This window comes from Vipera berus (genome assembly GCF_964194415.1).
Source record: "Vipera berus genome assembly, chromosome: 4".
Taxonomy (NCBI): domain Eukaryota; kingdom Metazoa; phylum Chordata; class Lepidosauria; order Squamata; family Viperidae; genus Vipera; species Vipera berus.
Genome location: NC_138206.1, coordinates 87,425,072 through 87,437,319, shown reverse-complemented (window position 1 = coordinate 87,437,319; position 12,248 = coordinate 87,425,072). Strand labels below are relative to the sequence as shown.

Sequence of the window (12,248 nt, the reverse complement as noted above, 5' to 3'; positions counted from 1 at the left end):
CTCTCTCTCCCCTATTCCCCTCACTCCTTTTTTAAAAAAAATCTTTTTTTCTTTTTTAAAAAAACCAAAAGTGGCCAGGATTATGAAATCAAATTGGGAGGGAGAAGGGAAGAGTTTGCTTACTTTTGCTTTCCAAAGCACCCTCGGCGTCACCCAGCTTCCTCGCGAGGAGCTCAGCCTGGATCAGCTGGTGGGCAAGTCATGTGTCCTGGCCTGGCCGCTCTCCTCTCTCCCGCTCTTCTCTGGCCCAACCCGCTGCCCCAGTTGGCATGCTTGCAGATTCCACCCTCCCCCCCAAAATAAATAAATAAATAGAAAAGGCCGATTTTAAAGGTTGTCCAGCTAAAAGGGAGGAAAGAAGCTGGGCTGGAGCGCCCTGGAAAGGCGAGCAGGCAGCGCTTCTACACAGGCTAGTTGGACTTTCGGCAGGTTTTGCCTGCAATTAAGGCAGGGTGAGTTTTTTGGTTTAAGGGAGGTTGAGGGGGGGAGCTGCTTGTGGGGTCACGTCTGCTCACATGTGCGAATGTGGTTTTTTTGCAGGGAGGCTGCTATGCTGAAGGTTATATATTCCTTCCTCTTCCTTCCTTCCCTTATTCTTCCTGACTTTCTTCTTCTTTTCTTGTCTTACTTCCTTTTCTCCCTCCCTCTTTCTTTCTTTCTCTCTCTCTTTCAATAAGCAAACAATCTGGGCTCTGACTGGCTGCTCCATGCTTCCTCCTCCTCCTCCCCTCCCCCCAAGTAAAGTGCATGCAAAAATCCCACAAAAAACCCCAAATCCCGCAGCAAGCTGAGATAGGTAAGTCTGAGCAGCAGCCTCGGAAGATTTGCTGCAGCAGCTCCTTCTCCCCCTCGGCCTCCTCCGCTCCCTTGGAGCAATCTTTTCCGAGGGGAGGAGAAGCCAGGATGGCAGAACCGTCCATACCAGAACTGGATGGGGCAGGGCCAGTGCATGTCTCACCTTAGGCTCTACTTTTCATTCCAGCCCCCTGTTCTGCACATGTGCACGTGCATGCGTGGGCACTTTTCGCAGCTCCCAGCTTTTTTTTTGTGAGGGAACCGGTTCCGAGTGGCTCTTTCACTGTTTCAGGTTGCCGACCCCTTCCTTAAGGTAAACAATGCCTTGAGGTTGCTGATTAGTGTACATTTAAAGTGACAAAAGATTCTATTCTATTCTATTCTATTCTATTCTATTCTATTCTATTCTATTCTATTCTATTCTATTCTATTCTATTCTATTCTATTCTATTCTATTGATTACAGTCTTAATAGATTTGCTCAAAGGGCCTTTGTAGATGTCCTTTGGATGATATAACATTTCTGTAGACATAGTACTGCTGTTTATCAAAAAACAATCCAAATGATCCTTGTATGACAGACTACAAAATTAGATAGCTTTAGCAGAAAGATGATATTAGGGAATATATTAATAAAATAGTACTGTCAGTGTGTGGATTATTCTTGAAAACTTAGATTTTTTATCTCTGTTCATTTTTGTTTGATGTAAGAAAACTTTACTTAGATGAGGGTTGATTGATGAGAGTTATTTATGGGAGGGTTGAGTTCCTTGATTATTTAAACAGCATACAAATTATCTAAACTATTGGTTACCATTGTAGTAAAACAATACTTAAATTTTAGAAAATTTTAATATTATTCAAAGTTACTGCAATCTGTTGAGGATTTTGGCTGGCAATCATTATGAATATCATAGTACAGGCATTGTGATGAATTTTTCTACATGTCTTAATTTTATCTGAAGATAAGAAACCTTTTGATTACAATAGAAACAGCATCTGAAGTAATATGTTGAATAGAGAAATCAGCATCTGTAGTAATATATTGAACAGAGTGAATGCAAATATCACAATATAGCAATTGGATTACATTACTGATGGACATAGTTTAAAGATTAATATTAAAGACTAATTTAAATTAGATTGTGTTGATGCAGTAAAAGAACTCCATTTGTACTTTACTTAAAAAAAAGATATACAGTAGGTCAAGAAAGGTCCTAAGTGCAGCCAGGCATAATATCAAATCAAATGACAATGAATTAAATAAAACTTGGGGTTCAATATGGTATAAAATAGATATATAATGTAATTCAAGAAATGATATATGCAATAAGTCTGCTATAGGAATTATTTTTAAAAGATAAGATGCTTTTGCTACATATACACATAGTCCTTGACTTACATCACAACTGAGCCCAAAATTTCTGCTGCTAAGCGAAACACTTAAGTGAATTTTGCCCCATTTTACAACCTTTCTTGCCAAAGATGTTAAATGAATCACTGTAGTTGTTAAGTTAGTAACACAATTAAGTAAATCTGGCTTCCCAATTGACTTTGCTGGTCAGAAGGTCACAAAAGGGGATCATACGACCCTGGCACACTGCAACCATCATAAGTAGGAGTCAGTTGCCAAGAGTCTGAATTTTGATCATGTGACAATGGGAATGCTGCAATGGTCATAAGTGTGAAAAACAGTCATAAAACACTTTTTTCAATGCTGTTGTTACTTTGAACAGTCATTAAATAAACTGTTGTAAGTCAAGGACTTCCTGTACAGTAGCAACATGCCCAGAAAATATTTGTGTACTTGCAGACGTTGATGTCAGTAAACTCATGGCCAAGTTCAATTTTTTCAACTCAGAAGGAAATTCCCTTCATTGCTGTATACAGAATAGAATAGAATAGAATAGAATAGAATAGAATAGAACAGAACAGAACAGAACAGAACAGAACAGAACAGAACAGAACAGAATAGAATAGAATAGAATAATAGAATAATAGCTTTATTGTCACTTTGTATGTACACTAATCAGCATACATTAAAATGAAATTTCATTGCATACAGCTCTCAAAAGGTCACCACCTCCAGTGAAGAATAAAGAAACATTATTACTTTTTCTTTTAGCTGCCCCTCCAGCTAAAAGGACATTCAAGTGAGATTTACATTAAAGTACATTTGTTCCAGCTCACCTGAAGGTAGCATTGCTGTGGAAGATGTTGATGCATAGATTGCAAAGATGAGGACTGAGATGGAAGTGCTCCGGAAAATCCTGGATGCAATCCTGCTTGTCTCATAAGCACCACTGGTGAACTGTTGCTGGAAGTTTGTGCTTCCAAACCTTGGCAAGATTGTATTTTTTGAAAATATCTGTGAAAAGAAAGTCTTACAATTTTCAGTTAAAAACTCTATACAGCAAAATTTAAATGTAATTGATTATCTGTTAGGAACAACAGATAAAAATATGAAGCATTAAGTAACCAACCCTATTCATTTCTACCCTTCATGAAGAGTCTGCGTAAACTAAAATCCTTTTGGTAAGCCTTCCAGCATGAAAGAAACTAAGCAGGGAGGACAGCAATGTTGTGAAGTCAGAAACTGATTTAACATTAACAGTACTTTTCTTTTGGTGCTGATAAGATGACAACTTATTCTGCCATTCTGAGTTAGAGGAATTGGAAAATATGGAATAGTATTTAAATTAGAAATTTAGGTTTTTGGCATTACAATGAAAATTAAGGAAAAACATCTTCAAAATAATAAAGAAGAGTTGTTGAGGAATTATCAGAAGGAGAAAGCTATTTGCTCCAAAAGCTTACCATAATTATTACTATATCCTGGATAATCCATCCTGTGAAGCCCATGTTTTCTACATAAGCCTCCTGTTGTGAAAAAGCTATATGCTGTTCAGATATTGTTACAGACACAATTGCTTTACAAATCAGGACTGCTATATAAATGCTATACAAAGGCTTCAGTTCCTAAGTGGAACTGCAGCTTTGATGGTGACTAAATTTGATAAAACTTGTTGCTAAGCAATATTTGCACTTACTGAATGACTCTATTTGCACTTACCTGAAGCTCTCCTGCGCCATGTGCTTCATCATTATGAATCTAATCTTTGATGGTCTTGATTTTGTTCTATTAGAATTTACATCTTGCCTGGATACGTTGTTCTGCCCAAATGTGGACCTCAACTTTTTAAAATTTTGCTAAAATGTGAATTCATGACAACCATCTCAGCCCTGCCTTCCCAGATCCATTCATCATGTGACAAAGACCACGAGGTGGACCATAACTGTAGAAACCAGGACACTATGAGTTTTCGTCCTCCCTATGAGTTTTGGTCCTCCTATGGGCCAGTCACTCTTTCTCGATCCTAGGAAGAAGAGGGTAATGACAAAACACTTCTGGAAATGTGGACAAGAAAACTGCAGGGATTTGTCCAGGCACTTGCCACAAGTCAATAATGAGTCAAAGACATGAAAAAAATTACTAGTAGTACAGTTCTATTATGACAGCACATATATTTCTATATCCATCACAAATTAAGGCCTATCTTAAGTATCAACAATCACAGAGCGAGACTTCCGGGTGGCAAGGCTCCGTTGATGGCGGTCGTTCTGACCGTCAGCCCCGTTGTTTTCCGTTGAATCACGAAAACAGCAACAATCAGCTGTTTTGCGGTTCGGGAACCCCCCCTCGGGAGAAGAGGGGAGGGTGAGCATTCAGGTAGGGGTAGAGCTCCCCTAGACCCCCAGAATTATTATTCTGGGGGTTGAAGGGTGAGAGCTCCCTCGGAGCCTGAATCAGCTCCTGACTCGGGGACTCCTCTGTTCTAAGGCTTTGGAACAGAGCAGGACGCTGCAACCATCCCTGCAATCAATATCGTACTTTGGATTACTTGGATGCAGGCAGAGCTGTGCAGGAGAATATTGAAATAGCAAGTATATGATCTTTAACTCCGGTGTATTTTAAAAGAAAGGAAGGAAGATGGCACGGGAGTGAATTGCTAGAGAGAACGGTGAAGATCAAAAGGACAAGGGAAATAAAACAAAATAAAAGACTGAGTGGAAAGAAGAAATTGGATTATAAAGTGACTTTGTGCAAAATATTTGAAATTGGTTTAAAAGTGACTTGAAGATTTGGATATTTGACTGGGAAGTAATAAAGTTGCAATTTGGGTGGAAAAGTGAAAGTGAGAAACGAAAGTTAATTGGGTGTTAAAATGGCTTCTAAACCACCCAGAGTTTCTACTTCGAGAAGTGCGGGCGCATCACCAACTCAGCAACAATCTGTACTACAGACTTTGATGCCACCCCCGCAGCACCTACACCTGCATTGACATTAAAAGATCTCAAAGATGCTTTACAAGATGCTTTAAAAAGTCAATCTGAGCAAATATCTAAGCAAATGGCAGAGCTTATTGATGAGAAAAATAAGGAAATATGAGAGGACATTTTATTGGCATTTCAGGGGCTGGCAGCTTGTATTGAACGTTTGGATGAACGTGTGGAAGAAGTAAATCAAAATAATTTGAGATTGGAGGCTAAAATGTCTGAAACAGAGAATAAAATGGATAAGATTGACGACGATGTGGTAATGATACAATACAGAGACATGGAGTTTGCCCTGAGGATAAGAGGTTTGAAAGAGGATTCAAAGGAAAATTTGAAGATTTTAGCAGAAGCTTTGGAACCGATTTTGGGGTGTCAAGCTGAAGATATCATGGTGGATATAGATAACATATTTTGTTTCAACTCCTGGATTGCCAGGCAAAGAAAATTACCAAGAGATGTGGTAGTTTATTTTACAAAGAGATCAATTAGAAATGTGATTGTTCAAGCTTTTTACAATAACAGATTTAAAGTGGCTGGTCAAGAGGTTTTGATTTTGAAAGAAATTCCTCCAAGAATTTTAAGGAAAAGGAAAGAGTTTGCTTTTTTGGCAGATGAATTAAAGAAAAGGCAGCTCCAGTTTAGATGGGAGATACCAACTGGATTGGTGGTGAACTACGTAGGTACAAGATATCGTCTTAATACAGTTTTGAAGGCACGAGATTTTTATTGCAATGTACTGAAAGCAGGTTCTCCGCCATCCCCGGAATTTAAAAGAAGGAAGGAAGAAGGAGTGAGACAGGCACAAATGGAAAATATACAGGGAGATGCAGAAATTATTTCATTGATTGCAAAAGAAGCTCAGCAAACTTTGGAAACTGCGCAGCCCCAGGGATTGTTAGAAGAATCTAAGACTCAAAGAGTGACATGGGCTGCAGCTAGACGAAAGCAACAAGAACAAGAACAACAGAAATCTATAACTACAACTCAAGAACTTACTTATAGTGAAGCAGTGGGAGGTGCGCGACCAAAGAGGCAGGTGCGTGAGGATCTGCAAGACGCGCTCCGAAAGCTTCATGTCGCAAAAGATGGTGACAAAGTTTCTAACTTGGAATGTTAATGGTTTAAATTCACCGCAAAAGAGAAATAAAATATTTCAGTATTTGAAACAATTTAAAAATGATGTTACATGTTTGCAAGAGACGTATATTCGTGTATCTGATCAAAAATTGATAAATTCTAGATTGGGTACTCAGTTTATTGCATCTGCTTCAGAAAAGAAGAATGGAGTAGTTATCTATGTGAAGAAGGATTTATCAGCTAATCTAATTGAAGCAGATAAACAAGGAAGATATATTATAATTGAACTTTTAATAGAAGGGCAGAAAATACTTTTAATTGGACTATATGCACCTAATCAACAGCAAGGAGAATTTTATAAATTTTTACAATAAAATAATTCAATGGGATTATAAATCGTGTATTTTGATGGGAGACTGGAATGGAGTGCTAGATACGCAGAAAGATAAAAAAGAACCTTTTAAAAGCACACCAAATCATGCCAGATTACCTAAATCTTTTTTTGATATGAAACATGATTTGGAATTGAGAGATGTCTGGAGAGAACGAAACGTGGATGAAAAGGATTTTACCTTTTTTTCTGATAGACATCGATCTTTTCCCAGGATTGATTTTATATTGACTACTAATGATTTTTTTTCTAGGGTTAAGAAGATTAAGATATGTCCAAGAACTTTATCAGACCATAGCCCAGTATGGATGGAATTGGACAAGGGAAAGGGAGATAGGAGATCTTGGAGGTTAAATGAAAATTTGTTTAGATATGAAGAAAATGTGGAAGAATGTAAAAAATATATGAATTTTTTATAACAAATATGCATAAAGGTACTTCTATTGAAATGGTTTGGGATGCAAGTAAAGCTTATATGAGAGGAGTGTTAATATATTTGAATAATAAATATAGACGTAGATTGGAATATAAGCGTAAAGAGTTAGAGGAGGAAATAAAGATGAAAGAGAAGGCTTTTATTTTAAACCCATCTAATAAGAGGGTGAAAGAAGCAATTAATCTGTTAAGAGGGCAGTTTAATATGTTGATGGCAGACCAAGTGGCAACTAATTTACGGTATGCTAAACATAATACTTTTTGTAATGCTAATAAGCCAGGTAGGTGGTTAGCTTATCTGTTAAGGAAAAAACAAAAGTCACATAATATAGATAAGATAGACTATAAGGGCAAAGAGGTGTTTCAGCAAAATTTTATTAAAAAGGCTTTTGTTGAATTTTATTCCAAATTATATGTTAGGGTTGTAACTCAAGGTTTAGATATAGATAGATATTTACAAGGTGTGAATATCCCTGTACTTACATAAGAGCAAAGGGAAGGAATGAATGAATTGATAACTGTTGAAGAAATTATTTTAGCAATTAAAAAATTAAAAGTGGGTAAGGCACCTGGAACAGATGGTTTGACAGCCATTTATTATAAAAACTTACAAATAGAAATGGTGGAACCTCTAAAAGAATTATTTAGAACAATTCAGTCTGGAGGAGAAGTGCCTCCTTCGTGGAAAACAGCTTTTATAACGTTAATTCCAAAGGAAGATCAAGATCTTACTCAAACTAAAAATTACAGACCAATATCGCTTTTAAATACTGATTATAAGATATTTGCTAAAATTTTAGCAAATCAAACAGGATTTATAAGTGGTAGACAGATGAAAAATAATGTGAGACATATTGTAAATTTATTAGAATTTTTGGGAAAAAATAATCAAGTCCCCGCAGCGCTGATTTTTTTGGATGCTGAAAAGGCCTTTGATCAATTGAATTGGGAATGTTTATTTAAAGTATTGGAGAAGATGGAGTTTGGGGATAGGTTTTTACAACCTATCAGGGCAATATATCAGAAACAAACAGCTCAAATAATAATTAATGGTAGTTTAACAGAAGCTTGTAAAATTGAAAAGGGTACAAGACAGGGATGTCCGTTGTCACCTTTGTTGTTTGTTTTAACATTGGAAATATTATTGATCAAGATACGTGATTCAAATAAGATAAAAGGGAATTAAAATAAAAGATCAAGATTATAGATTAAGGGCGTTTGCGGATGACTTGGTTATTACATTAAGTCAACCGATTTTGTCAGTTGTAGATTTGATGGAGATAATTTTGCAATATGGAAAAGTTTCTGGATTTAAGATAAATAGGCAAAAAACTAAAATACTGTCTAAAAATATGACTATAGAACAAAAGGAAGTCCTAGGAAAATTAACAGGATTTGAAATTGTTAAAAAGATTAAATATTTAGGGGTATATATTTCAGTTTCAAATGTGAAATTATATAAAAATAATTATGAATTGTTATGGTTAAAAGTACAAAAAGAGTTAGATAGTTGGAGAAAATTACAATTGTCTTTATTGGGAAGAATTGCAGCAGTGAAAATGAATGTCTTACCAAAATTTTTATTCTTGTTTCAAATGATACCTATACTTAAAAAAGACTCAAATTTGGAAGAATGGCAGAAAGGTATTAATAAATTTGTTTGGGCAGGGAAAAGACCGAGAGTAAAACTTAAGATAATGCAAGATATACGTGAAAGAGGTGGTCTTAAAATGCCCAATTTTAAATTATATTATGAGGCTGCGGTTTTATCATCAATTAGTGATTGGTTTAATTTAACACAAGGAAGATTATTGAACATTGAGGGATGTGATTTATTATATGGTTGGTATGCATATTTGTTGTATGATAAGAAGGTGGATAATATCTTTAAAACTCATATATTAAGTTATGCTCTGTTGCGAGTTTGGAAAAAATACCGATACAAGTTAAATTATAAAATACCAATTTGGGCAATACCTAAACACGCAATAGAAAATATAAGTGTGGGATTTAAACATGATGTGACTACATATAAAGAAATTCTTAGAATGGAAAGGAATGTATGGCAATTAAAGTCGTTTAATATTTTAAAAGAAGAAAAAATAGTTCAGACCTGGTTTCAGTATGGGCAGTTACAAGCTAGATGGAAAGAAGACCAGAAAAATGGCATTTTGACAACTGATGAAAATTTGGTAAAACAAATCAGAGATCAAAGTCAAGCGCATATAAGAAGGATATATAATGCATTGATAGAAATAGATTCAGAAACGGAACTTGTTAAAGATTGTATGATAAAATGGGCCCAGAATTTTCAGGAGCCAATAACGATGGATATTTGGGGGAAAAATTGGGTCAGAAATGTAAAATTCACACAGGCACAAAATTTAAGAGAGAATTTTTATAAAACGTTTTATAGATGGCATTTAGATCCTAAAAAATTAGCATGTATGTATCCAAATTATCAGCCTAAATGTTGGAGGTGTGGTTGTGATGATGCAACGTATTATCATATATGGTGGACTTGCAAAAAAGTTAAAGCTTTTTGGATTAAAATTTGGTGGAATATGCAGAAAATATTTAAGAAAAAGATAAGGTTTTCTCCACATTTATTTCTGTTGGGTATTATTACAGATTGTACTGTTATAGAAACCAAATTGATGTTGAATTTAATAATGGCAGCAAGACTTTTGTTATCTCAATATTGGAAGAAGGAGGACCTGCCTACGATAGAAGAGTGGACTTTAAAAGTTTCAAACCTGGCAGAAATGGCAAAAATCTCAGCATATTTGAAAGAACAATCGCAACATAGATATATTTTGGAATGGAGAAGATGGATCGATTATATTCAGAATAAATATGGGACTAAAAAGTTTCATTTAGCATATGAATAAGTATTAGTATTATAAGATGTATTATTATTTAGCTATTATTATTTAGTTATTTAGTTATATTTAAGGGGAGTTAAAGTGCAATAGAATTTAAAGTGTTTTTTTTAGTTACTTAGCATATTTTAGCTTAAGTTTGTAAATGTTAATACCCTGTATTCAGCTCTGGGAAGTCGAGGGGGGAGGGGGAGGGAGGGGAAGTGGGGGGAGGGGAGGGAGTGAGTTTATGTTTTTAAAATGTATTTTAAAACTTTTCAATAAAAAAACCAATCACGGAGCCAACTTACACACACAAAAAAAAGATTAGTACATGAATAGGAACAAAATAGTGTACCTGGAAAGTTGGGATTTGAAAGTTTAATCCGCGGATGGGGGAGGGGGAGATGTAAACTATACAAATAGCTCTTTTATTATTTTTGAGGGTTATAGTCCAGTGAGCAAGCACTGTTAACAAAACCACTGTTATCAAGACAAGAAAAATATATTTTGAGCATAAGGAAAAACCTGTAACCATTTTGCACAAGCGTATAAAAACAAAAATCTAACTCCAAAATTGCAGAACCATTAAAATCATTCTTTTGGAATCTGAGGTAAGGTATCTTTTTAGCAACAGAGGACACCTACACACAGAACCATGGATAACAAGGACCCCTTGTATGTTTAATATATAGCATGGACTGCATAAAAGAATGCTGTTTCTCTAATAAATTTTGAAACTTCCACGCCAACAGTTGCATGAGACATACTTTTCGCTTTGTCCAGCCACATCAACATCTGTTATCCTTGCATGACAGGATCCAGGCACCATTGGCTGAACAGGTTGACTAAGTAGCAGTCTAGATAACCAGAAATGAAAGAACATATTTAATGCCAAAACAAATAAATTGAAAGGAGGAAGGAAGGAAGGAAGGAAGGAAGGAAGGAAGGAAGGAAGGAAGGAAGGAAGGAAGGAAGGAAGGAAGGATTTGCAGGTTAGAAGGTTAGAAAATACCTGAACTTTATGCAGTTCTGTGTAACAGGGCACTGTGAATCATTCTATTACAGAGAGTCCTCGACTTAACAATCATGATGGAACCCAGAATTGTGGTGATTAAGTAAGTCACAGCCCAGTTTATGACTTTTTTGCAGCAGTCATTAGGCAAATCCATTTTCCACAATGTGTGTTTTTTTGCCAGAAATTGAAAGTAAATGCCGGATACCAGCAAAAAATGCCAGAAAACATGGTCATGCAACTGTGGGATATTGCAAACAGTCATAAATGCAAGCCAGCTGCCAAGTGGCCAAAATGGGATCACACGATTGCAGGGGAGATGCAACTGTCAGAACTTCAAAACTGGGTCATCTAGGTAAGTCTATCATAACTTGGAACAGTCGCTAAACAACTGTTGTTAAGTGAAGACTGTACAGTCATGCAAATGACATGAAGCAGCTCTCTTAGATCATTAAAGCTGTGACTTTTGCAAGGGTCATAAAGTTGCTTAGAAAGCTGATGATAATACTCTGTCTCTGTGTATGGGTGTGTGATGTCAACACTGCTAACATCAGATGTTCTTGCTTTGACAATATATGAAGATGCAGCCAATTTCCCCTTAACTTGTGTATTACTTTTAGAGTTAGAATTAGATGATACTTGGGGGGGGAGGAAGAATGTGTATGGAAATTAGTTAAACATAGCAACATCGTAGTACAGTGTTTTTCAAGGTTGCTTGAAATAAGAGATGATAAGAAATGGTGGGTTGGAGAACTGGAAAGAAGGTCTGCATTTCAAACTAATTGGAGAATGCGATTTATGAGAGTTAATTAGAGGAGGGAATTGTGCTTAGGGGAGGGGAATTCAGATTTCGGCTTCGACCATGTACGTGCGGATGCCATACTACTCGAACAAAGATTCTTTAAGGTAAACAATGCTCAAAGTTCTTTGAAGAATTTCATCTGTCAGGACCATGACATGTATATGTCTGTATGCACATTTGCTATTGTGCATTGTGAAGCTACTTGTTTTGCATATTGTGAAGCAACTAAAATACAATTCATGATATATTTTAGACAGATTTTGTTTCTATTTCTATTTCATACATAGTTTTTTAAAAAAGAAATTGCATCTCTATGTGTATCTGTATAGTGGGCACTCTAAAATGAGTTTAAAATAAGGTATTTTCCCTATAAAAAATAGATGGATTGCTAATGTCAACTTATAGATCAAAAATTAAAAAAATGTATTTCTGAATTTATTCTGTTTGTATATTTTTCAATATATTAAATTTCCTGATATAACTTTGGTACATGTCACCAGAAAAACTATGTAGAATGTATAAAGTTTTCTTAAAC

The 12,248-nt window shown here is 35.8% G+C and overlaps 1 protein-coding gene across 1 annotated transcript in view; it reads right to left on the bottom strand.

Moving 5' to 3' along the window:
* The window catches only part of NPAS2 (neuronal PAS domain protein 2), a gene marked incomplete at its 3' end in the record, with an annotated part of 56,169 nt that overhangs the window by 4,738 nt on the left and 39,183 nt on the right, over positions 1-12,248 (bottom strand). The window contains exons 16-17 of the mRNA XM_081326559.1: positions 10,667-10,756; positions 2,985-3,162 (exon numbers count right to left, since the gene is read on the bottom strand). Coding sequence (XP_081182685.1) covers positions 2,985-3,162; positions 10,667-10,756 — 268 coding nt within the window. The remainder of the gene's footprint in view (positions 1-2,984; positions 3,163-10,666; positions 10,757-12,248) is intronic.